We start from the raw sequence: 27,361 nt of genomic DNA, 5'->3' as shown, positions 1-27,361 counted from the left end.
CGTCTGCGGCCTCAAGACCCTTAAGGTCGATCCACCTTCCCTGTTTGCGAACCTCACCCCGGATTGCAAACCCGTCGCCACTAGGAACAGACAGTACAATGCCCAGGACAGGACCTTCATCAGGTCGGAGGTCCAATGGCTTCTGCGGGAACGGGTCATTGAGGCCAGCAACAGCCCCTGGAGAGCTCAAGTAATGGTGGTGAAGACTGGGGAGAAGCACAGGATGGTCATTGACTACAGTCAGACCATCAATCGGTACGTGCAGCTCGACGCGTACCCCCTCCCACGCATATCTGACATGGTCAACCAGATTGCGCAGTATCAAGTCTTTTCCACAGTGGACTTGAAGTCCGCCTACCACCAGCTCCCCATCCGCCCGGAGGATTGCCAATACATTGCGTTCGAAGCAGATGGCCGTCTCTATCACTTCCTTAGGTTTCCCTTCGGCGTCACTAATGGGGTCTTGGTCTTCCAGCGAGAGATGGACCGAATGGTTGACCGGTACGGACTGCGGGCTACCTTCCCGTACCTAGATAATGTCACCATCTGCGGCCACGATCAGCAGGACCACGACGCAAACCTCCAAAAATTCCTCCAGACCGCCAAACTCCTTAATCTCACATACAATAAGGAGAAATGCGTATTCTGCGCCAACCGCTTAGCCATCCTTGGCTATGTGTGGAAAATGGAGTCCTAGGGCCCGCCCCCGACCGTATGCGCCCCCTCCTGGAACTCCCTCTCCCCCACTGCCCTAAGGCCCTGAAACGATGCCTGGGGTTTTTCTTCTATTACGCCCAGTGGGTCCCTAATTATGCGGACAAGGCCAGCCCACTCATTCAGTCCACAGTTTTCCCCCTGGTGGCTGAGGCCCACCAGGCCTTCAACCGCCTCAAGGCAGACATCGCCAAGGCCACGATGCATGCGGTCGATGAGTCCCTCCCCTTTCAGTTGGAGAGCGATGCATCGGACGTAGCTCTGGCCGCCAACCTCAACCAGGCGGGCAGGCCCGTGGCCTTCTTTTCCGCACCCTCCATGCCTCCGAAATGCGGCACTCCTCTGTCGAAAAGGAGGCCCAAGCCATTGTGGAAGCTGTGTGACATTGGAGGCATTACCTGGCCGGCAGGAGATTCACTCCCCTCACTGACCAACGGTCGGTTGCCTTAATGTTTAATAATACACAGCAGGGCAAGATGAAAAATGACAAGATCTTGAGGTGGAGGATCGAGCTCTCCACCTATAATTATGAAATCTTGTATCGCCCGGGTAAGCTCAATGAGCCACCTGATGCCCTATCCCGCGGTACATGTGCCAGCGCACAAGTGGACCGCTCCAGGCTCTCCACTATGACCTCTGCCACCCGGGGGTCACCCGGTTCTTCCATTTTATCAAGGCCCGCAACCTGCCCTACTCCATTGAATAGGTCAGGACCGTCACCAGAGACTGCCAGATCTGCGCAGAGTGCAAGCTGCACTTCTACCGGCCAGATCGAGCGCACCTGGTGAAGGCCTCCCACCCCTTTGAACGCCTCAGAGTGGACTTCAAAGGGCCCCTCCCCTCCACCGACCGCAACACATACTTTCTGAACGTGATTGATGAGTACTCCCGGTTCCCTTTCGCCATCCCATGCCCCGATATGACTTCTGCCACGGTAATCAAAGCCCTGCACAGCATCTTCACTTTGTTCGGTTTCCCCACCTACATCCACAGCGATCGGGGATCCTCTTTAATTTTTAAAACAAAAATATTTTTTATTAAAGTTTCGCAAAGTTTTTCATAATAAATAGTAATCATTTAAGCTTTAAGGATACAAAGTAATAACATTTATTTACAATAACATATATATATATATATATATGTAACAGCAGCAACTTCCCTTGCTGCACACTCCTTCCTGCTGGTTCCTAAACTGGCCAGCTTTATTTATACTAGGAGTTTACTAATAGTTTCTCCGCCCCCCTAATTGGGGAAGCTCATACTCCCACAGGATTGTGGGATTGTCATTAGTCCCCAGCCAATGGTAAGTAGGCAGGTTATAACATCCTTCCCCCCCCCCCCCCCCCCAAAGTCCAAGGAATCCACCGAAGACCCTGGCGAAGGAGGGCGTCGGACTCGTTTTGCCGCAGGCCGGACACCATTTGCACGCGGCGCTGGATCAGGCGGCGTGTAACGAGATGGAGACCGGCGCTTCTGTGATGAACGGCGCAACGGTTGTACATCCACGGCCCGTGGACCCGAGGATTCCCCCACTGATGCATCCTGTGTCTCCATCTCGGAGTCAGAGTCTGCTGCCTCCGTCATGCCAGCGTCTCTATCTCCATTCGGTCCCGTAACAACCTGCGCAGGCTTCGGGTGATGCACCAGTGGAAGATTGTGAGGACTACCTTCCCTTGTCTCTGGTCTCTGCGGCTGTAGAAATGAGCTCCGGGGGTGGGGAATCTTTTGAGGGGATAGTCTTCTGGACCGAACGTGGTCTACATGTTTGCACTAGAGACGACCCTGGGCTTGCACCTGGTAAGATATAGGGCCCGTTTGGCGAAAGATTACACCAGGAACCCACTGGGCACCACCAGCAAAATTCCGAACGAACACTGGGTCACCGGGCCGAATCGGCTGATGCCGAGAAAATCCCTGTCCCTGCCGTTCTTGTGTGCGGCGTACTTTTGCGCCAATGTCCGGGAAAACCATACCGGATGCGAAGTCTCCGGCCCATTAGGAGTTCTGCGGGAGCTACCCCAGTCACCGCATGGGGGATGGTCCTATACATAAACAAAAAGCGAGCCAGTCTCGTGTCCTTTGATCCGGAAGACTGCTTCTTTAGTCCTCTTTTGAATGTCGGCTCTGCCAACCCATTTGAAGCCGGGTGGTAAGGGGCAGTGCGGATATGGCGTATGCCGTTCATCTTTGTGAACCTCGCAAACTCCTCACTCGTGAATGGAGTGCCGTTATCCGGGACCAGTACCTCGGGGAGGCCATGCGTACTAAACGACAAACGCATCTTTTCAATTGTTGCGCAGGACGTTGTCCCCTGCATCTTATGCACCTCTAGCCATTTAGACTGGGCGTCAATTAATAGAAGGAACATGGATCCTTGAAAAGGGCCTGCGAAATCTGCATGCAAGCGTGCCCAAGGCCGCCCTGGCCATTCCCAGTGATGTAGGGGCGCGGCCGGCGGAAGCTTCTGATGCTCCTGGCAAATGGAGCAGTTTTGAGCCACCTTCTCAATGTCGGTGTCGAGGCCTGGCCACCAGACATAACTCCGGGCCAACATTTTCATTTTGGTCACCCCTGGATGCCCATTGTGCAAGTCTGTTAGTATCAGCTCCTGGCCTTTTTCCGGGACAATCACGCGCATCCCCCACAAGAGGATGCCGTCTTCCACGCTGAATTCTGACACCTTGGAGAAAAATGCCCGCAACTCGCCTGGGTGCTGTCTATGCTGCCCACCATACAGGACTATGTGCCGAACCTTTGACAGGACTGGCTCCACTCACGGATCTGTGATGCCGTGATAGGCAAGGTGTCCATAAAATTTAGGGTCGCAACCACCTCACCGGTCGTGGGGGTCGACATGGGGCCGGTCGATAAAGGCAATCGGCTCAGTGCGTCGGCATTTGCTATCTGCGTACCTGGTTTGTGCTCCAGAGAATACTCCTATGCAGCAAGCAACAAAGCCCAGCGCTGGATCCGTGCGGAAGCAATGGGCAGTATTGGCTTATCCTCTCTGAAAAGTCCCAGCAGAGGCTTATGATCAGTCACGATAGTGAAATGGCGGCCATACACGTACTGGTGGAAGCGTTTCACCGCAAAAACCACTGCCAGGCCCTCCTTCTCGATCTGCGCGTACTCTTTCTCCGCTGCAGTCAATGTGCGGGAGGCGAAAGCTATCGGTCGCTCGGCCCCGTTCTCCATCTTGTGGGACAGGACGGCCCCAATACCATACGGGGATGCATCACATGTGACGAGCAAAGGCTTTCCAGTATCATAGTGGGTTAGTAACCCAGACGACGACAATTGTTGCTTTACCCACCTGAAAGCGGTTTCTTGTGGCTGACTCCAAACCCAGGTGTGATTTTTCTTTAGCAGAACGTGCAAAGGGGCCAGCGTAGTTGCCAGATTGGGGAGTAACTTTCCGTAATAGTTTACGAGACCGAGAAAAGAACGAAGATGCGAAGTGTCAGTCGGGGCGGGGGCCTGTTGAATTGCATGCACCTTCTCTGCGACGGGGTGCAAACCTTCACGGTCCACCCGATAACCTAGGTAGACTACTTCCTTTGCCTGAAATACGCACTTTGTGCGACGTAAACGGACTCCAGCCTCCGAAAGGCGTCTAAGGACAGCCTCCAGATTTTCCAAATTTTCCTGCTCCGACGTCCCTGTAATCAAAACGTCCTCTAAGTAGACAGCAACACGTGGTAAACCTCTCAAAATGCCCTCCATAACACGTTGAAAAATTGCGCAGGCAGAGGATACTCCAAAGGGCAACCGTATATATTCATACAGGCCCCGGTGTGTATTAATCGTTACATATGGTCGGGAGGCAGGGTCCAGCTCCAACTGCAGGTAGGCGTGACTCATATCTAATTTTGTGAAGGAGAGTCCGCCTGCAAGCTTCGCGTAGAGATCCTCTATGCGAGGCATTGGATATCGGTCGAGTCGGGAAGCCGTATTCACTAAGTTTATAGTCGCCACACAAGCGAACTGTGGCATCTGGCTTCATTACAGGTACAATTGGTGCTGCCCAGTCAGCAAAACGGACGGGCCTGATAATACCCAAACTCTCCAAACGAGTGAGCTCCCCTTCTACCTTCTCGAGCAAGGCATAAGGCACCGGGCGCGCCCGGAAATAACGCGGCGTGGCTCCTGGTTCGAATTGGATACGGGCTACCGCCCCTTTTATTTTCCCCAAACCAGGCTGGAATACATCTGGGTATCGTCCTAGCACCTCAGTCAACCCTTCAGAAACTGTTTGGAGGATGTGCTGCCATTGCAACCGCAAATGGCGCAACCAGTCCCGACCCAACAGGCTGGGCCCATGGCCGCGCACCACGATAAGTGGGAAACGCCCCTCCTGGCATCCATAAACACCAGGTGTCATTGTAGTTCCTGCAATGTCCAGTGGTTCCCCCGTGTAGGTGGCCAACCTGGCCTGTGAGTCGGTTAATGTAAGGGTCTGTATACCCTGCTTGATGCGGTCGAATGTCCTCTGGGCGATCACGGAGACCGCTGCGCCAGTGTCCAACTCCATCTCAAGCGGGTGGCCATTGACCTGTACTGTCACCTTAATGGGGGCCACACGGGGAGCTGCCACACAATGTAACTGCAGGCAGTCGTCCTCCGTCTCCACGTCCTCCGGAGTAGTCGCCGCAGGTTCATCCACATGGAAGGTACGGCCCCTGGGGCTGGTCCCAGTTACGGCCCCTGGGCTGGTCCCAGTTTCGGTCGGAACGACGGCACCTCTGGCGCCCCCAGGACCGCCGTCCACGACGGGGTCGGCGCCTACAAGTCTGACACGGACATGGCTCCTCATCCATTGGTTCTGGAGAAGGCTTGCTTCGGGGAGGAATGTCCGACGGCCACTGGCGTCGGTCCGGACGTTGCCTCGCCCAAGGTACCGCAGGAGTGCGGGGGGACGTTTTCGGACGGAAGGGGTTGCGCCCCAAGGCATGCATTTCCATTCCCTGTAGCTCCTGCACTCCTCGTTCTGCGCTCTCTCGGGACAATACTATTTGAATGGCCTGTTGAAAAGTCAATGTTGGCTCAGCTAACAACTTTCTCTGGGTGGCCGCATTGTTAATACCGCAAACCAAACGGTCGCGTAACATTTCTGACAAGGTCTCACCATAGTCACAGTATTCCACAATCCCGCGTAACCTGGATAGAAAATCGGCAAGGGATTCTCCAGGGGTCCTCTCAGCGGTATTAAACCGGTAACGCTGGACTATCGTGGACGGGGTTGGGTTAAAATGTTGCCCCACTATATTCACAAGTTCATCAAACGTTTTGGTGTCCGGCGCAGCTGGGTACGTAAGGCTCCTAATCACCCCAAACGTATGCGGGCCGCAGGCGGTGAGCAATATGACCACCTGGCGCTCTGGCCAGCTTTATTTATACTAGGAGTTTACTAATGGTTTCTCCGCCCCCCTCATTGGGGAAGCTCATACTCCCACAGGATTGTGGGATTGTCATTAGTCCCCAGCCAATGGTAAGTAGGCAGGTTATAACACTTGGCTACCTGGCTATTCTTCTGCTTGTTTGTTGGCTACAAACAGGTCTCGGAACAATTGGATGAATGGCTCCCACGTTCTGTGGAAGCCGTTGTCTGACCCTCGGATGGCGAATTTGATTTTCTCCATTTGGAGCGATTCCGAGAGGTCGGACAGCCAGTCTGCAGCTTTGGGTGGTGCTGCTGGCCGCCAGCCGAACAGGATTCTACGGCGGGCAATCAGGGAGGCAAAGGCAAGGGCGTCCGCCCTCCTCCACAGGAATAGATCTGGCTGGTCTGAAACCCTGAAGACCGCCACTTTCGGGCATGGCTCCACCCTCACCCCCACCACCTTGGACATTGCCTCGAAGAAGGCTGTCCAGTACTCCACAAGTCTGGGGCAGGACCAGAACATGTGGGCGTTGGCTGGGCCTCCTCTGCACCGCTCACATCTGTCCTCCACCTCCGGGAAGAACCTACTCATACGGGTTCTTGTTAAGTGGGCTCTATGTACCACTTTTAGTTGCGTCAGGCTGAGCCTTGTGCACGTGGAGGTGGTGTTGACCCTATGCAGTGCTTCGCTCCAGAGTCCCCACCCTATTTCGATCCCCAGGTCCTCCTCCCACTTCATTCTTGTTGCGTCCAGTATGGTGTCGGCCCCTTCTCCCAGTCCGTCATACATGTCACTGCAGTTTCCTTTATCTAGTATGCTTGCGTCCAGTAACTCTTCCAGTAGTGTCTGTCGTGGTTGTTGTGAGTATATCCCTGTCTCCTTTCGTAAGAAGATTTTTAGTTGCAGGTACCTTAGCTCGTTCCCCCTGGCTAGCTGGAATTTCTCTCAGTGTGTCCAGTGTTGCGATCCTGCCGTCTGTGTATAGGTCCCTGACTGTCAGTGTCCTTCTGCCCCCACCTTTTGAAGGTGGCGTCAGTCAGCGCTGGCGTGAACCTATGGTTGTTGCAGATGGGAGCTTTACCCGACATTCTGGTCAGGCCAAATTGTTGCCGTAGTTGGTTCCAGGACTGGAGGGTGGCTATTGCCACCGGGCTGCTGGAGTGTTTTTTCGGTGGGGATGGGAGCGCCACCGTGGCGAGGACCCGGAGGGAGGTCCCCATGCAGGAGGCCTCTTCCGCGCGCACCCACTCGGCTTCTGGCTCCTTGATCCATCCCCTTATTCGCTCGGCCGCCGCCGCCCAGTGGTAAAGTTGTAGGTTTGGGAGGGCAAGCCCCCCCCCCGGATTTAGTTTTCTCCCCCCCCCCCCCCCCATACGAACGCCATGATTAGTTTGTCTAGTGCTTTGAAAAAGGCCTTGGGGATGTAGATCGGGATGGATCTGAATAGGAAGAGGTACCTGGGCAGCACGTTCATTTTAGGGAGAGTGGGAGTGTGTTCCATCTTTGCAGGTCCTTTTTTACTTCCTCTGTCAGACTGGTGTGGTTCCATTTGTGGATCCCTTTCCAGCCATAGGCTATTTGGATCCCCAGGTAGCGGAATTTGAGTCGGGCTTGTTTAAGCGGCAGTCCCGTTAGTGCTGCCCCACCTACTTGTGGGTGTACCGGGAAGATCTCGCTTTTGCTCATGTTGAGTTTGTAGTCTGAGAAGGCGCCAAACTCTTTCAGGAGCGCGATGTTTCCACCCATGCTGCTCTTTGGATCCGAAATGTAGAGGAGCAGGTCATAGATTTCATAGAATTTACAGTGCAGAAGGAGGCCATTCGGCCCATCGAGTCTGCACCGGCTCTTGGAAAGAGCACCCTACCGAGGCCCACACCTCCACCCTATCCCCATAACCCCTTAACCAAGTAACCACACCCAACACTAAGGGCAATTTTGGACACTAAGGGCAATTTAACATGGCCAATCCACCTAACCTGCACATCTTTGGACTGTGGGAGGAAACCGGAGCACCCGGAGGAAACCCACGCGCACACTGGGAGGACGTGCAGACTCCGCACAGACAGTGACCCAAGCCAGGAATCGAACCTGGGACCCTGGAGCTGTGAAGCAATTGTGCTATCCACTATGCTACCGTGCTGCCCACTCCACTATGCTACCGTGCTGCCCACCTGCATCTGCAGAAGAGTGAGTCTCTGTGCTCTCTGCCTCCCCTTCGGATCCCCCTCCAGCTTTTTGCTGCTCTGAGCACTATTGCTAGTGGTTCGATCGCAAGAACGAACAGCAGCGGGGACAGTGGGCATCCTTGTCTGGTGCCCCTGTGCAGCTGGAAGTATCGGGAGTTGGTATTGTTGGTCCATACGCTCGCAATGGGAGCGTTGTAAAGGAGCGTTACCCAGGAGGTGAACCCTGTTCCAAGCCCGAACCGATCCAGTACCTCTGAAGTATTTCCATTCGACTCTCTCGAAGGCCTTTTCTGCGTCTAGGGAGACAATCACCTCTGGTGTTCTCTCCCCGGAGGGGGTCATTATCACGTTCAGCAGGCGCCTGATTTTCGAGGTAAGCTATCTACCTTTGACAAAGCCCGTCTAGTCCTCTGCGACCACCTCAGGTACACAGTCTTCTAACCTTTTGGCTAGGATTTTGGCCAGTATTTTGGCGTCTGCATTCAGCAGTGAGATGGGTCTGTATGACCCACATTCCGTTGGGTCTTTGTGGGGATCCTCTTTCATGAGCGATGAGCTGCGTCAATTCCTGCTCAGCAAGGGCATCACCTCGAGCAGGACAACCAGCTACAACCCCCGGGGAAACGGGCAGGTGGAGAGGGAAAACGGGACGGTCTGGAAGGCAGTCCTGCTGGCCCTGCGGTCTAAAACTCTCCCGGTCCCCCACTGGCAGGAGGTCCTCCCCGACGCGCTCCTCTCCATCCGATTGCTCCTCTGCACCGTGACTAACGAGACCCCTCACGAACGTGTGTTTGCCTTCCCCAGGAAGTCCACCTCCGGGGTCTCGCTCCCAACATGGCTGACAGTTCCTGGACCCGTCCTCCTCCTGAAGCATGTGCGGACCCATAAGTCGGACCCCTTGGTCGAAAAGGTTCACCTCTTACATGCAAACCCGCAGTACACCTACGTGGCACACCCCAACGGGTGCCAGGACACAGTCTCCCTCTGGGACCTGACACCCCCCCCCCCCGGTTGCCTCATTCACCCCTGCGCCACTCACCACTCACCCTCCCTCCAGCGAACCTCACCGCAGCCCCCACCCCAGCAGGATCCGTCCTCCCACTGGATCCACTCAGGGGTGACGAAGACGAGGACAACACGCTCCCGGAGTCGCAGGTGACCAAGTCGGCGCCCACATCACCACTAGGACAGCGGCGGTCGCAGAGGAGGGTCAAGGCCCCCGACAGACTTAATTTGTAATATTTTCCACCACCCCCGCCGGACTCTTTTTTTAACAGGGGGTGAATGTGGTAGTCCCAACTAGTGGCATATCATATGTATTACGGCACTGCCTGTATATTGAGGGTACAATGGTAAATCCCTGCCTGCTGGCGTGTAAAAGTGTGTGCTCTCCGATGCTGCAGCCCTTCTGGTTCCAGCTACAGGAGGCACAACATCTTGCTCAATAAAGCCTCAATTGTTCCACCATTCTCGTCTTCTGGTAATTGACAGTGCATCACTCTTAACGGACCTACCGCGAGTAAATCTGAAACGACCGGAAAGCAAGTAGCAAACAGTCAGTGGTATGGAAAAGATCCAGGCCCCTCCGCAGCTCCGGATCTCCGGCAACCTCGGCGCCAACTGGAGGGTCTTCAGACAGAAGTTCCTCCTACACCTCGCGGCATCCGACCTTGAGAAAGTATCAGATGCCAGGAGAATCGCGCTGCTCCTGTTGACGGCGGGGGATCACGCCATCCACATCTTTAACTCGCTCACATTTGCCCAAGGAGAAGATGAAGCAAAGTTCCAGACCATTCTGCAAAAATTCGACAGCCACTGTGAAGTTGAGCTAAATAAGAGCTTTGAACGGTACATCTTCCAACAGAGGCTTCAGGGTAAGGACGAACCTTTTCACTCCTTTTTGACCCATCTCTGCATCTTAGCGCAGTCATGTAACTATGACTCGACTACTGATTCCATGATCCGGGATCAGATCGTTTTCGGGGTCCATTCCCATTCCCTGCGGGAGCAGCTCCTTAAAATCAAATGTATGACCCTCCTGATCAACATCGAAACGTGCTTTGTCCATGAACATACCAGAAATCACTACTCCCACATCAAGGCAGCAGAAATGGCAAAACTAGCCTCCCACGAGGCTGAAAGTGTACAGGCCATCACTAGGCTGCAGGGCCTGAGCATTGAGGAGAGTGGCCCTTTCGCGGGTTTCAGTGGCCGTTTCGCGGGCTTTCCACGGGGCCCCGCATAGGCGCACCGCGACAGGGAGGACAATGCGGCCAAAAAACCCTACTGCACATGTGCGAACGTCGGCCGACCGCACTGCGCAGGCGTGAAGGTGCGCAGAACGCACTGACGTCAGCGTCATGACGTGCCAAAATTGTGGCACCGCCCATTTAAAGGGGCAATGCCCAGCCAAAGGAAGGCGATGTCTACAATGTGGAAAGCCTGGGCATTATGCGGCCTTATGCAGGTCTGCACCACCGGTCAAAAGCCAGCGACCCCAGCTGCAACGCAGACCTGTTGACTGCATGCAGCAAGGCATGCAGGATTCCGATCCCGAAAGCCCAACGGACCCAAATGATGACTGCCTCGAGTCTCCATATCAGGTGGGCATTATCACCACATGTGAGAATATCTCCTCCACTCATGCAAAGTGCCTCTCAATCCTAAGTATGGATTCTGGTGACGAATGCCGCCGTGCTGTCGTTAAAGTGAATCAGTGCAGAATCCAATTCAAACTGGACACTGGTGCGTCTGCAAACCTCATATCCCGGGCAGACCTTGACAGCATCGGAGACCAACCCAAAATTCTTCCGCCAGCCTGCCAGGTCCTTGACTACAATGGCAATGCCATAGCTGCTAGTGGATCGTGTCATCTAGTTGTATCTCACAAGGCAATCACGGCGACGTTAAGATTCGAGATTGTCAGGCATGACAAGGCATCCCTGCTCGGTGCCTGTGCATGGAAACTCCTTAATCTGGTACAGCGAATCCATGCCATGTCCTTTGCACCTCCGACTGCCTCATCTCATGTGAATCTACAGGCTGACATAGAAGACATCCTCACGCAATATCCCGATGTGTTCGATGGGATGGGCACGCTCCCATATCGCTACAAAATACTACTCAAGCCGGATGCCACCCCAGTCATTTATGCACCATGCTGGGTGCAGGCTCCTCTAAAGGATCGTTTTAAGAGCGCAGGTGCAAGAGCTCCAAAGCCAGAGCACCATTTCAAGGGTCACGAACCAACAAACTGGGTCAGCTCCATGGTCTGCATGAAGAAGCCCTCAGGCGAAATACGAATCTGTATCGCTCCCAAAGACCTCAATCGCAACATCATGAGGGAGCACTACCCGATCCCGAAGCGGGAAGAATTAACCTCTGAGATGGCACACGCTAAATTCTTTACCAAGCTGGACGCCTCACGTGGTTTCTGGCAGATATAACTGGACAACTCCAGCAGGAAGCTCAGCACGTTTAACACTCCGTTCGGCAGGTACTGTTACAACCGCATGCCTTTCGGTATCATTTCAGCCTCCGAAGTCTTTCACCGCATAATGGAGCAAATGATGGAGGGCATCGAGGGTGTGCGAGTCTATGTGGATGACATGATAATCTGGTCCACGACCCCCGAGGAGCACATAGATCGGCTCAAACAGGTCTTTAAAAGGGTCCACGAGAATGGCCTCAAGCTAAACAGGGCCAAATGCTCATTTGGTCTGTCATCAATCAAATTTCTGGGTGACCAAATATCCCAGCAGGGTGTGCAACCTGATTCCGACAAAGTAATGGCAATCAATGCCATGAAGACCCCAGAGGACAAAAAGGCAGTACTACGCTTCCTGGGGATGTTGAATTTTCTGGGAAAATTCATTCCTAACATGGCATCCCACACCACAGCCCTCCGGCATCGAGTAAAAAAGACCACAGTATTCCAGTGGACACCAACACATCAAGTGGAGTGGATGGAGCTCAAGGCAAAGCTCACCATGGCCCCAGTCCTGGCGTTCTTTGACCCAACCAAGGAAACAAAAATATCCACGGACGCAAGCCAGGACGGCATTGGTGCGGCGCTCCTCCAGAAAGATGACTCCTCGTCCTGGGCTCCAGTGGCATACGCATCCAGGGCCATGACTCCGACCGAGCAAAGGTACGCACAGATTGAAAAGGAGTGCCTGGGTCTCCTAACAGGAATCGTTAAATTCCACGATTACGTATACGTTCTGCCAAAGGTCACGGTGGAAACAGACCACAGACCCTTAGTCCACATCATCCAGTAGGATTTAAATGACATGACGCTCTGGCTACAGCGCATTCTTCTGCGACTCCGCCGATTATGATTTCGACCTCGTCTAGACACCGGGCAAGGAGCTGATAATCGCGGATGCCCTATCCAGATCCATCACCACGCCTGGCCTGGGATCAGCCAGGACATCTCCAACATGGTCCTCAATTGCACCACATGCCAGAGATTCGAACCATCTCAGCCCAAGGAGACGCTCCAACAACATGAGCTTGTGACCTCTCCGTGGTCCAAGATGGGAATAGACCTCTTTCACGCAAATGGGCGTGACTATGTACTTCTGATCGGTTACTTTTTGAATTACCCAGAAGTTGTGAGGTTGTCGGACCTCACGTCAAAATCAGTCATCAAGGCCTGCAAGGAGACGTTTGCCAGGCACGGTATACCACTCACCGTGATGAGCGACAACGGTCCATGTTTCCACAGCCAAGCGTGGTCCAACTTTTCACAATCCTACCACTTCAAACATGTCACATCCAGTCACCATTACCCGCACTCAAACGGGAAGGTGGAAAAAGGGGTCCACATTGTTAAGCAGCTGCTCTGCAAGGCTGCAGACTGCATCTGATTTTAATCTTGCACTGTTGGCATACAGGGCAACCCCTCTGTCGACTGGTCTGACTCTGGCTCAACTACTCATGAATCGCAACCTGCGGACAACTGTTCCAGCCATCCACGTTCCAGACCTTGATCACCTCACGGTGCTAAGAAAAGTGCAGCGACTCACGGACCAGCAGAAGATCACGTATGATGCTCATGCCACTGATTTGCCTGTGCTGGCTCCAGAAGATGATGTTCGCATCAAGCTGCCTGAGGGAGGTTGGTCAGCCCCAGCTGTTATACAACAGGCTGCCTCCAGGTCTTTCGTGTTCGCATGGCTGATGGCTCCATTCTCAGGTGCAACAGAAGGGTACTGCGCAAAGTTGCCTGCCCACCACCACCTGACCACACCCTTCCGTATGTCGAGACGCCGCCTCCGGACATTTCAAAGCACGAGCCCGCCAATCTGACAGCAATCCCGCCTGTCGAGACGCCGGCATCCCCCCCCCCCGCTACCTCCTGAGGCGGTCGACAAGAATCCGTCGCCCACCACAAAGACTGGACTTATAGGCTTTAACTGTGTAAGTTTTGTTCACCTTGTTCTGTAAATGCACGATAGACACCTTCCCATGTATATATGTTCACTTACTCACCATTTTGCATGTAGTGACACATGTAAATACAAGCACACAGCCACAAGCATCCAAAATTTATTTAAAAAGGAGAGATGTCATAATATGCACTCATGTTCATAATGAGATACAGACAGGCAGTGATGGATACTCACAGGAACCAATCACCACACAGAATACAGAACAACCAATCACCAGGCCGGACACTACAGGGTACATTACCAGTATATAAAACACGAGGCAGGAAGGCTCGGCCTCTTCGTACTGGTGATAGCTGTAGAGACAGTCAGGATGCAATGTACAGTCAGTACCTACTACACATGGCACAGAGCAAGTCTGGGAAAGCCAGACCAAGGTTAGCAAGTTTAGATTAATAGAGTGTCGACACACAGCGAACTGTGTACATTACTCGGCAAGTTCAATAAAGCAGTGTTGCACTATCTCCAGCGTTGGAAGCCTGTTTTCAAGTGATACTGCATCGAGTTGCAGTCCGTGTTAATCCCACATATATAACACATCATGGTTCGGGTGAAAATTAAAATTTCCTTACCTTAGTTTGACTTTTCCAGTGGCATTACGCAGAGGTCCATCATCCTCATCGCCAGTTAATTGTGATTTTGGTCCTGGTACTTTTCAAGGTCAAGTAGACATAGGAGATGATTGACATTGCAACTCTTCTTCATTGCATCCTACGATCCCACAAGGCCCTGGCTTGCAGAGTACAGCAAGCCAAACAAATCATACAATATAGAACAATAACGTTCCAACTCCCTTTTGAAAGCCATTATTGAATCCGCCTCCACTATCGCCTCAAGCAGGACATTCTAGATCCTACAAACACATCCCATAAGCAATATTTTTCCTCATACAGCCTCTGGTTCTATTGCTAATCACCTTAAATCAGTGCGCTCAGCTTCTCAAGCCTTCTGTCTAGATCTGTCATGATTTTTGAATATCTCAATCAAATTTCTTCTCAATCTTGTCGTAACCTAAAGAGATCAGCCTCAGCTTAACCAATCTAGCTAAGATAACTGAAAACTATTCTTGGGCGGCACGGTAGCATAGTGGTTAGCGCCGTTGCTTCACTATGCCAGGGACCCAGGTTAGATTCCCGGCTTGGGTCACTGTGCGGAGTCTGCATGTTCTCCCCGTGTCTGCGTGGGTTTCCTCCAGGTGCTCCGGTTTCCCCCCACAAGTCCCGAAGGATGTGCTTGTTAGGTGAATTGGATATTCTTAATTCTCCCTCTGTACCCCAACAGGCGCCAGAATGTAGCAACTAGGGGTTTTTCACACATACTTCATTGCAGTGTTAATGTAAGCCTACTTGTGACACTAATGAAGATTATTATTATTGTGAATCTTTTCTGCATCTCTTCAATGCCTTCATATCTTTGCTAAAGAGTGCTGCCCAGAATGGAAGTCAATACTCTGGTGAGGCTAAATCTATATTTTCTAAAGTTTCCCATAACTTCCTTGCTTTTGTGCTCCATGCCTCTATTTATAAAGCTGAAGATGTCGTATACCTTAGTAACTGCTATAACCTTCCCTGCCACCTTCAATGATTTGTGTGTATATAATCCCAGACACTTCGGCTCCTGTTCCTCTTTTAGGCTTGTATCATTTTATATTACTTTACCTAATTTTTCTGAGCAAAATGTTTCACGTCACATTTCTAGACATATAGGGCGCTATTCTCCCCCCTCACGCCGGGAGGGAGAATTACCGGGCGCCGCGCGAATCGCGCCACGCCGCCCCGACCCCCGCACGCGATTCTCCCAACCCCGGAAACCAGCGGCGCGTGATTCACACCGGGACGCTCGGAGAACCAGCGAGCGACGATTCTCTGGCCGCATTGGCCGAGCGGCCGCTACAACACAAAAGGTTCCCGCCAGCGCCGTCCAACCCTGGTTGCTGCCGGTGGGAACTCTGCGGGAACGCTGGGGTGGGGGGGGGGAGGCTCCTTCACCGGGGTGGCCCCGATGGAGTATGGCCCGCGATCAGGGCCCACCGTTCGGCCGGCCTCTTTCCCCCCCCCCCCCCCCCCCCCGGGCCTACCTCCTCCCGCGCGCAGCCCCAGAACACCGGCTCCATGTCGGTGAGGGGCCAGCGTGCGTAAGACGTTCCCCGCGCATGCGCAAGATGGCGTGGCCCAACTGCGCATGCGCAGGATTGGGCTGCCCCAACTGCGCATGCGCTCCAGCGCCGTTCTGGCCCCCTGTGGTCGTGTCCAGGCCCTGTTTGCGCCGTTGTGAAACACAATGGCGTTCACGACGGCGCAAACACTTCGTAGTAGAATCGACCCCATAATTTCATCTGCTCCTGTACACCCATTCCACATGCTTGCCCAGGTCCTCTTGACGACTGTCACTATCTTCACAGTTCACAATACCTTCAAGTTTTGTGTTAACCTGCAAATTTTGAAATTTTGACTTGCATGCCCAAGTCTGGGTCGTTAATATAGATCAAGGAAAAGCAGTGGTTCAAATACCAACCCCTGGGGAGCCGCAGTATATAACTTCCACCCGTTTGTAAAACGGTTGTTCACCACAAGTTTTCGTTTGCTGTCGCTCAGCCAATTTTGTTTCTATGCTATTGTCCCTTTTTATTTCACACAAAGATTATAATATGAAACAGCAAGTTCACACATCAGTTCCACTACTGATGCTCCAATGGGAACTATCGATAACGAAGCAGAGAGATGTGGACTCCAGAATGATATCCATAGTTTGGTTGAGTGTGCGGAGAATTGGCAAATGGAATTCAATCTGGAGAAGTGTGAGGTTGTACATTGTGGGAAGGCAAACAAAGCAAGAACATGCACAATAAATGGAGAGGATATTGAGAAGGTAGAGTAAGTGAGTGCTGTCTGAATGTGGAGCTAGCCACAGCCGTTAACAATTCAGGTCACCACTTTACAGAAAGGACATAATTGCTCTGGAGAGAGAACAAAGGAGATTGACACTTCTTGAAAATTGCGGCCATGAGGAAAGATTGGGTAGGTTGTTTTCCTTCGAACAGAGGAGACACTATATGTGTCATCCTATTGAGATGTAGAAAATGATGAGGGGGCCGAGACACAGTCGACAGGAAAATCTTGTTTCCCCTTGTGGAGAAGTCAATTTCCAGGGGGAACAGATTTAAGGTGATTGGCAAAAGGATTGAGGGATGATAGGAAACACTTTTCAATCCAGAGGGTGCCTCACTAGCCGGATTGGTGGCTGAGGCAGAAACCCTCAACTAATTTAAAAGTACCTGGATCTACACCTGAAGTGCTATAACCTGTAAGGCTACGAACCAAATGCTGGAAGGTGGGCATTACAATGGGCTGCTAGAGGATGACATGGTAGCACAGTGGTTAGCACTGTTGCTTCACAGCGCCAGGGTTCCAGGTTTGATTCCCAGCTTGGGTCACTGTCTGTGTGGAGTCTGCACATTCTCCCTGTGTCTGCGTGGGTTTCCTCCGGGTGGTCCAGTTTCAACCCAACTCCCGAAAGACGTGTTCGGTAATTTGGACGTTCTGAATTCTCCCTCTGTGTACCCCAACAGGTGCTGGAATGTGGCGACTAGGGGCTTTTCACAGTAACTTCATTTGCAGTGTTAATGTAATCCTTCTTATGACAAAGATTATTAGTACATTATTAGTTTTTTTTCAGCCGGCTCAGACACATTGGGCTGAATTACCTCTTTCTCTGTGCCATAGCTTTTCTGTGGTTCTATCCCAATTTTGGCTCAACTCAACACATTTTGGCGGATCCAGTGTAGTGACTGGTGCAGAAGCAGCATTCCAGGAATCTTTATATATCTACTGACTACCAAGAGTCCCATCCTGCACCTCCAGCCCAATGGGTGTCACTCGGTTAGTTTAAGCATGACTGGCTACGATCAAAACAAAAGGAACATTGTTCTGCACGTGCACAACTCAACTTCACACGGCAGAAAAACTCCGGCATTCGTGTGCCTGGGAAGTACATCCCAGAGGGTGCAAGTGAAGTGGCACTGTTCAATGTGCCTCGCTCATGCCAGAACCAGGTTACAAGAATGCCAAAACGTAATAGCTATTCTTCATAGTATTGGTCCTTACAATCTGGAAAGGCAGATATTCAGGAATGAAGTTGTGAAAACAGTTACGACGGAACCCACATTGATTAAATGTGATTCTGTTGTGAGAAGATAAGATACCAAGTTACTTAAAATGTGAGCATTATGAAAATCTGTGTCAACCCCAAACAAATTTTGTAACCTCTATCATATGATTTGCTTCTGGGCTGTATTTTAGGTCAACCATAGTAATGAGAAAGAATGAATGTATTAAAAAAGAAATTATAACATTGACAATTGAGAGAGAAGTTCCAGGCTTTGCTTAAAAAAAAAGAAAAAGCTATGGAGAGGTTAATTTAATACATTTATTGCATCTGGATTTTTAAAATTGCGTCTCTCATCGGAGTGAATCAACCAATCCCAAGGTATTCAGCTGGAGACCCTTTCTAGTTCCTGGTTATCAGTCAACTCTAAATGTATAATGGTGACTATGTTGCATGTGAATCCTGTGAAAGAATATGTTTAGTTATATATTCACAAAAATCAACTTTCACTTGCAATTTCTCTGTCAAAGAAGGTTTCTTAACACTGATTCAAGACTGCAAGGATCAGTTTTTCTTTGGGACCTCGGAGCTTGAGAAATACCCTTCATGGCTGGAATAACACTGAAGATGGGGATAATTGCTAAGTGGTATTTAGATGGCAGGGATGTAATCAAAAACAAAACCTCAACAAAGAGTATATGAAATGATTTATTACAGTCTGATGTAATCTGCAATGTAGCCTCTATTTTTGCTTTGTGCCTGGCCTGTTTTTTGCTCTGCATGGTACATCCCAGATTGACGCATTGCTGTGCATGCACTTATCTTGAAGCAGAGGCAGACTTACACTTTTGGCGGCCCCATGTCGTAACCCGCCCCTTGATGATGTGGTGGCCCACCCCCAATGTCGACCCCCACACCGAATGACATCAGTACCCTCTTGACCCCGCCAACCCTCAGCTGTCACCTTGCAAGGCACAGAAACCCCAAATCACTGCTTGACAAACTGGTATAGTGTTCTTTAACTTATGAAAACAATAAGTCTGTACGAATTGATAAATTGAAATCCAAGCCGGCATGTTAGCATGATGATAGAAATGGTCAATATTGAGATCTCAGTGTCTTGGAGGCGAGCAAACAAGAACTGGCTGATAAGCACCGGGATGGAAAAATGAACTGATGATACCATAGAATTTACAGTGCAGAAGAATGCCATTTGGCCCATCGAATCTCACCGGTCCTTGGAAAGAGCACCCTACTTTTTAAAAAATAAATTTAGAATACCCAATTCATTCATTTCCAATTAAGGGGCAATTTGGCGTGGCCAATCCACCTATTCTGCACATCTTTTGGGTTGTAGGGGCGAAACCCACACAAACACTGGGAGAATGTGCAAACTCCACATGGACAGTGACCCAGAGCCGGGATTGAACGTGGGGCCTCAGTGCCATGAGGCCGCAGTGCTAACCACTGCGCCACCGTGCTGGCAAGGAACGAGCACCCTACTTAATGCCACACCTCCACCCTATCCCCGTAACCCAGCCACCCCACCTAACCTTTTTTTGGACAATAAGGACAATTTAGCGTGGCCAATCTACCTAACCTGCACATCTTTGGTCTGTGGGAAGAAACCGGAGCACCCAGAGAAAACCCACGCAGACACGGGGAGAATGTGCAGACTCCACACAGGCAGTGAAACGAGCTGGGAATCGAACCTGGGACCCTGGAGCTGTGAAGCAGCAGTGCTAACCTCTGAGCTACCCATGGTATGACTGCAACACAGGCCAATGAAGGACAGAATGAACCAGAAAAAGCCCAGTGCAGGAGCAAATACCCCAATGAAGTGGAATGTCCAGTCCAAGTCTAATATTAGTGGCTTTGCTACCAACTGTCTGGAAGGATTCCATTCTTTATTTGTCCAAAAGAGTAAGAAGAGACTTTCTGAAGGCCAGTAAAGAGTGATCATAGAATTTACAGTGCAGAAGGAGGCCATTCGGCCCATCGAGTGTGCACAGGCCCTGGAAAGAGCACCCTACTTAAGCCCACACCTCCACCCCTATCCCCGTAACCCCACCAACCTTTTTGGACACAAAGGGCAATTTATCATGGCCAATCTACCTAACCTGCACATCTTTGGACTGTGAGAGGAAACCGGAGCACCCAGAGGAAACCCACGCAGACCCGGGGAGAACGTGCAGACTCCACACAGACAGTGACCCAAGCCGGGAATTGAACCTGATACCTTGGAGCTGTGAAGCAACTGTGCTAACCATTGTAGCACACGGATGGGGGATGGTGGTTATTCATATGGCGGTTACTCATCGGTTATAACTATAACCAGCCATTATATCAGACCAGTATATGTTCTCTCTTGAAGAACAGAACTGGACTGGAGAACATGGTAGAGGTACAGATTTTTTAGATTTTCTTGCGATTTTCAACCATGGCAACTTAGATGGCTTTTCTTCTGCGCTGTTACTTCACAAAATTTATCAGTCACATCATCGTATGTAAAATGTTGTACGGATGCCTTTTCATTTGTCAGTACTGCTGAACTTGTCAAATGTTCCAAACTCATCGTACTTCACAGACTATTTTTCATCATTTTCAATACAGAGAAAGAACATTCTCCGGAAGGTATTGTGAAAAAGATCTTCCGAATGGTTTCCACATTTGGAAAGGTGGCATGCAAACCATCATGTGCAAGCCTATACAAATTAGCTGGTGATCTCAAAGCACAGAGCTCATTATTATCGATGAAATGGATGACTTGTTTCACTTCATCTTCTAAAAGATTTGTGTCTATGACCTCCTGGTAGAATTCAATTAACCTCTTATTGCAGAAGCTCTTAGTGTTCTCATCCAAACTTAAAAGCATGCAAAATAATTCAACAGTCTTCTTCAGTGTTTCACTTCTACTCTGCAATTTCACCATCGATAGTCTCAACGATGATGTTCTTTTTCCCTTTTAAAGTGCTTTCATTTGTCCTAGTTTCATAAAAAAAAAATCTTCCTGGGCGGGATTCTCCGTAGCCCGACGCCGAAATCGGCGATTGGGCGGAGAATGTTCTCTGACACCGGAATCCGGGAAAGCGCCGGTTTGAAGCCAGTTCGCGATGCTCCGCCCCCACCAAAGCGCCGTCATCGGGATGCCTGCAGCCGCAACGGCATTATCGGTCCACCCACGATGCTCCGCCTCCAATGGGCCAAGTTCCCGACGACACAGGCACGTGTGGTCCCAGTGGTCGTGAGCCTGGCTTTCCGGTTGCAGAGAGGGTCCAGCGCTGCCACAATATATATTAATGATTTAGATGAGGGAACTAAATGTAATATCTCCAAATTTGCAGATGACACAAAGCCAGGTGGGAGGGTGAGTTGTGAGGAGGATGCAGAGATCCATCAGTGTGATTTGGACATGTTGAGTGGAATGGCAAATGCAGTATAATTTGGATAGAAGTGAGGCTATTTACTTTGATAGCAAAAACAGGAAGGCAGATTGTTATCTGAATGGCCATAAATTAAGAGAGGGTAATGTTCAACGAGACCTGGGTGTCCTCGTACACCAGTCGCTGATTGTAAACATGCAGGAGCAGCAGGCAGTAAAGACGGCAAATGGTAAGTTGGCTTTCATAGCGAGAGGATTTGAGTACATGGCAGGGATGTCTTGCTACAATTATGCAGGGCCGAGGTGAGGCCACACCTGGAATATTGTGTGCAGTTCTGGCCTCATTATCTGAGGGAGGATGTTCTTGCTGTCGAGGGAGTGCAAAGGAGGTTTACCAGACTGATTCCTGGGATGGCAGGACTGATGTAAGAGGAGAGATTGAGTCAGTTAAGATTGTAATTGCTGGAATTCAGAAGAATGAGGAGGGATCTCGTTGAAACCTATAAAATTCTAACAGGACTAGACAGAGTAGATGCAGGAAGGATGTTCCTGATGGTGGGGGTGTCCAGAACCAGGGGTCACAATCTGAGGATACGGGGTAGACCATTTAGGACAGAGATGAGGAGAAATCTCTTCACCCAGAGAGTGGTCGGCCTGTGGAATTCACTACCACAGGAAAAGTTGAGGCAAAAACACTGTTTTCAAGAAGTAGTTAGATATAGCATTTGGAAAGAGGAGGATCAAAGGACATTGGGCGGTGGGGGTGGTGGTGGAGTCAGGATAAGCCATGATCATAATAAATGGGGAGCAGGCTCGAAGGGCCGAATGGCCTCTTCCTGCTCCTATTTTCTATGTGGTGACCTGCTTTGGGAATGGGGGGGGGGGGAGAAGGGTCATCCCAAAGTTCAAGCTTATGCATGCAGAAACGGAATGGGTGACTGGCAGAAAGATGAGGAGGACCGGATTGGCCGTGCAAACACATCAAGGAAATACACAATAAATGGTTGATGACCTTTGGAGTGTATGTCCATCGATTGCTGAAGGTAGAAGAACAGATAGATAAGGTGGTTAATATGGCATATGGAATACTTCCCTCTATTATTGGTAATAATATTATTAGCCAAAGTATAAGTAGATTTGTATAAAACGCTAGTTAGGCCACAGCTGGAGTCCTGCATCCTTGTCACCGCATTACAAAAAGGATATGATCACACTGGAGAGGATGTTGTCAGATGGGAGAATTCTTCTTTGGCGATCGTTGCTAACGAGTATGAATATTCACCTAAGAAACTCTGTGTTACTGGTCATTGGTTCTGTGGATTCTTGCATGGCTGATGAGCCTGATCCTGAGGCCGCATATTCGACTGCACACTTCAGTTGTTTCCGGGAGGTGGGATCTGTCCTTGGAATGGAGAATTATAGCTATAAGCAATGATTGGAAGTGGGGGGTGCATGATGGTGGCAGGTGAAAGAATTGATAATCTTTATTAGTGTCACAAGTAGGCTTACATTAACACTGCAATGAAGTTACTGTGAAAATCCCCCGGTCGCCTCACTACGGCACTTGTTCGGCTACGCTGAGGGAGAATTTAGAATATCCAATTCACCTAACAAGCACGTCTGTGGGAGGAAACGCACACAGACATGGGAGACAGTGCAGACTCTGTACATACAATGACCCAAGCCGGGAATCGAACCCGGGAGCCTGGCACTGTGAAGAAACAGTGCTAACCACTGGGCTACCATGCCACCCTCGGTAGAAGATTGTACCAGGTACCAGATTACCAGGTACCAGATTGTATTGACCATTTTGTTTGAATCATTCTTGTTAGAGTTTTAGAATACAATCTAAAAGTTTACATTCAAAGCTATAAGTTGTGGAATTCATGAAAAATATGGTAACCAATCTTTCAAATTGCCCGATGAAACTAATAATTACCAATAAGAGTTGCATTATTCAAGGCAACTTAGAAGTAAAGACAGGAGGAAAATGGTTATGAAATGATTCCCCCTTTGAAATATTATATTGTAACCTGAAGATTTTCAATCATAGATTCTTGTAGATGATGCTGCATCTTTACATTTTCCAATTCTTTCTTATTAGAGACATTTTGAAATTTAAACCACTGTCCAGCACAACTACTGTAACAGTGATCACAGGAGATCATTATGATGAACAGCTTTCTGACTCTTTGAATAAGGCAAGTACTATATTGTAATTAATGATGACCACAATGTTATCCTTTTAACCTGCTGAGAATCGGAAAATACATTTGAATGCGCAGTAGAAATCCATTTGTAACAGGCTTTGGTTTGACTTGTACAATAGCTTATCTATGAAACAGCAAATACCTGGAAGGGATTGCATGGCAGTAGTTTCCCCAAGGGACATGGGGTACATAAAACTCCTAAAATTAGGTGGCTCTTTTGACTTAACGATAACCCGCATGAGGCCCATGGGTGATCGCATTTGATCTCCCCATGGGCTTCGTGGAATACAAATTCCCGTGGTGAGCAGGCGGAGGCGCGTTCAGCTGGGGCCTTAAATGTAACTTCCAGACCAGGACCGGCAGTGTCCGATAGTCCTGGGCTGGGTCGTTTGTTTGTGTGCAGTGATAACGGCTTTATTTTCAGTTTAAAATAAACCAGTTTGGCCTTTCGCTCCACATCTCTAAACCAGGGGCTGGTTTAGCACAGTGGGCTAAATAGCTGGCTTGCAATGCAGAACAATGCCAGCAGCGCGGGTTCAATTCCCGTTCTGGCCTCTCCGAATAGGACCCGGAATGTGGCGACTAGGGGCTTTTCACAGTAACTTCATTGAAGCCTACTTGTGACAATAAGCAATTATTATTATTGTGGGCAGCACTGTAGCCTTGTGGATAGCACAATTGCTTCACAGCTCCAGGGTCCCAGGTTCGATTCCGGCTTGGGTCACTGTCTGTGCGGAGTCTGCACATCCTCCCCGTATGTGCGTGGGTTTCCTCCGGGTGCTCCGGTTTCCTCCCACAGTCCAAAGATGTGCAGGTTAGGTGGATTGGCCATGATAAATTGCCCTTAGTGTTAGGGTGGGGTTACTGGGTTACGGGGATAGGGTGGAGGTGTTGACCTTGGGTAGGGTGCTCGTTCCAAGAGCCGGTGCAGACCCGACGGGCTGAATGGCCTCCTTCTGCACTGTAAATTCTATGATAATCTCCTGAAGTTATTACAGAATTTAATTATGAAATAAAACACTGCATTTTCTGCGTTGGGTTTAGATCTTAGTTGGTTTTAGGTTCCGTTTTTTATTTGCTGATAGCTCTTAACTGAAAAATCAGGGAATTGTGTGTTTTAAATCTATAAATATGTGTTATGACCTCCACAGAAAAAATTATGATTGTCAAATAAGCTTCCGGCTTCAATAAAATATGAATTAATAGAGAAATACTCTACAGTTGATCATTTGGAAATAATATCTTTATAATTACAAATCGTTAAAAAGGTTTCCAGCAACAAAAGCTCACATTGCAAAGTCCAGCGTGATATCATGTGATGTAGTGTTGCAACGGTACAAACAGGAATGATACCTGAAGTGTGATGTCACACTACCTTAACTGCACAGTTTAGTACTGACAGCAAACCATTGATCTCGACTTTGCAGCGTACAAACAAATGCCCACAGTTCACTGCCTGTAGAATTGGCGACAAAACGTTCTGGGCTTTTTAAGTGACCATTTACTTTTAATCAAGAATTAGAAACAGGGGGCGGGATTCTCCACCCCCACGCCGAATTGGCCGCGCCGTCGTGAACGCCGTCAAGGTTCACGACGGCGCGGAACGGCCCCCCACGCCGAATTGGCCGCGCCATCGTGAACGCCGTCGAGGTTCACGACGGCGCAGAACGGCCCCGGTCCCGACCGATTCAGGCCCTGACAATGGGCCAGTATCGGAGCCCGCGTCATCTACACGCGCCAGGCCTTGTCGCCCGCGGTAAAAGCGGCGCCGCATAGATGACGCGGCCGGCGCCGCATAACGGACGTCATCCGCGCATGCGCGTGGTTGCCGTCCTGTCCAAATCCGCCCCGCAAGAAGATGGGGGACGGATCTTGCGGGGCCGCGGAAGGAAGGAGGGTCCTCCTTCAGAGAGGACGGCCCGACGATCGGTGGGGCACCGATTGCGGGCCATGCCACATTCAAGGTGAAGCTCGGTGCAGGATCCCCCCACAGGCCGCCCCCCCAGCGTTCATGCACCGCCCATGACTGCAGCGACCAGGTGTGGACGGCGCTGGGGGGAACCCGCCGTTTTGGCCTGGCCGCTCGGCCCATCCGGGCCTGAGAATAGCGGGGGTGCCGGAGAATCGCCATTTTCGGTGTCTCCGGCGATTCTCCGGCCTGCGGCCCGCGAAACTCAACTGGCCCGTTCCCGCCGCTCGGGAGAATCGCGGGAGGGTGTCGGACCGGCGTCCCCAGAAATTTCGGCGGCCCAGGCGATTCTCCCAACCGGCGTGGGAGTGGAGAATCGCGCCCAGGGTACCTGGGGTCTGTGAGAACAGGGCAAACAACAGTGTGGCTCCACAACCTATCTTATTGAAGAATGTTCACTGAGCCACGGAGGCTAATCCAGAAAGTACAGGTTACATTGTTCAATTCAATTTGAAATAATTTACAGAAAGTGGAATAAAGCGAAGGAAAGAGAGATGGAATTAAGAGCGAGAGAGAGAGAGAGCTGTTTGGCAATGATTAAAACTTAGTACACCATTAAGAACTCAGTTACTCCTTAATGGAGAAGCTCATAGATTATCATAGAATTTACAGTGCAGAAGGAGCCCATTCGGCCCATCGAGTCTGCACCGGCTCTTGGAAAGAGCACCCTACCCAAGGTCAACACCTCCACCCTACCCCCATAACCCAGTAACTCCACCCAACACTAAGGGCAATTTTGGACACTAAGGCAATTTTATCATGGCCAATCCACCTAACCTGCACATCTTTGGACTGTGGGAGGAAACCACGCACACACGAGGAGGGATGTGCAGACTCCGCACAGACAGTGACCCAAGCCAGAATCGAACCTGGGACCCTGGAGCTGTGAAGCAATTGTGCTATCCACAATGCTACCGTGCTGCCCTAATATCTTCTGGCATGTTTAGTGGATATGAAGTGGATAAGTATTGCAACTTCACGGGTACGATTCTCCGCTCGGCGCAATCCGCGCACGGAAGGACCCCGAGGAGGAGAAGGACGAGAGATGGCTGAGCCCCGACGAGCCGCACCGAGGTTCCAGGACACGGACCTGGACACCCTCCTCGATGAGGTAGAAAACCGAAGGGCCACCCTTTGCCCAAGACGTGGGCATCGACAGCCATCCAGCACGGTGAGGCGTGGATGGCGCGAGTTTGGCACCACAGAGTGCTGTGGGGCACCCAACCCCCCCCCCCCCCCCCCCCCCAGTCCGGGGAGCAGTGTCAGAAGAAGCTGCACAACCTCACTCGGTCTGCCAGGGTAAGTGCCAGGAGGGTACCCCCGGGTCACAACCAACCCCTCCCCCCCCCCCCCCCGGGCACGAGGGGGGGAAGTGGGTGGGTGGTTCAGGGTGCACAACATTGTACTCGACCCACATGAGCACCGGGACCCCCCTCTGGAGAGATGTCATGGCGTGGCTCCAACTGTCTCCTCACCCAGCATTAATATAGCCTATATCTGCATGCCCTGATGATATCTGCCTAATTGTCATGCTTTATCCAACCCCCCCCAGGACAAGACAGCTCACAACCATCATGAGCATATGAAAACCGGAGGGGGTTCTCCTGTGCTGCACCCCCTAATGTTCACGAGTAGAGGCCCTGGACCTCGCTGGGGGATCCGCCACCCGGGAGGTAGCGACATGCCAGGTCGGAGGCACAGAAGCAAGTGAGACAACCCTGCATGTCCTCACCCCTGCCCCCCCAACCCGTCATCACCCCCCTCACACTCTGGCCACTGCACCCTCGATTCCCTCCCCCCTCACACTCTGGTCACTGCACCCTCGATCCACTCCCCCCTCACACTCTGGCCACTGCACCCCCGATCCCCCCCCCCCCCCCCCCCCCCCCACACACACACACACACACACTGCCCCCACCACCCACCATACACCCGGCCCAGCGTGTCTTAACGAACCCCGTA

General features: G+C 51.0%; 1 protein-coding gene across 3 annotated transcripts in view; it reads left to right on the top strand.

Moving 5' to 3' along the window:
- Nucleotides 1-27,361, top strand: part of LOC140385261 (uncharacterized) — a 217,884-nt gene that overhangs the window by 166,761 nt on the left and 23,762 nt on the right. For 2 of the 3 annotated variants that reach the window (XM_072467217.1, XM_072467216.1), the window contains exon 10: nucleotides 23,325-23,421. The exons of the other annotated variant lie outside the window; for it this stretch is intronic. In XM_072467217.1, coding sequence (XP_072323318.1) covers nucleotides 23,325-23,421 — 97 coding nt within the window. The remainder of the gene's footprint in view (nucleotides 1-23,324; nucleotides 23,422-27,361) is intronic. 3 annotated transcript variants of the gene reach the window in all.

The sequence above is a fragment of the Scyliorhinus torazame genome, chromosome 11 (genome assembly GCF_047496885.1).
Source record: "Scyliorhinus torazame isolate Kashiwa2021f chromosome 11, sScyTor2.1, whole genome shotgun sequence".
NCBI classification, from domain to species: Eukaryota; Metazoa; Chordata; class Chondrichthyes; order Carcharhiniformes; family Scyliorhinidae; genus Scyliorhinus; species Scyliorhinus torazame.
The sequence above is the reverse complement of the archived record's forward strand: the minus strand, read 5'-3'. Positions and strand labels throughout refer to the sequence as shown.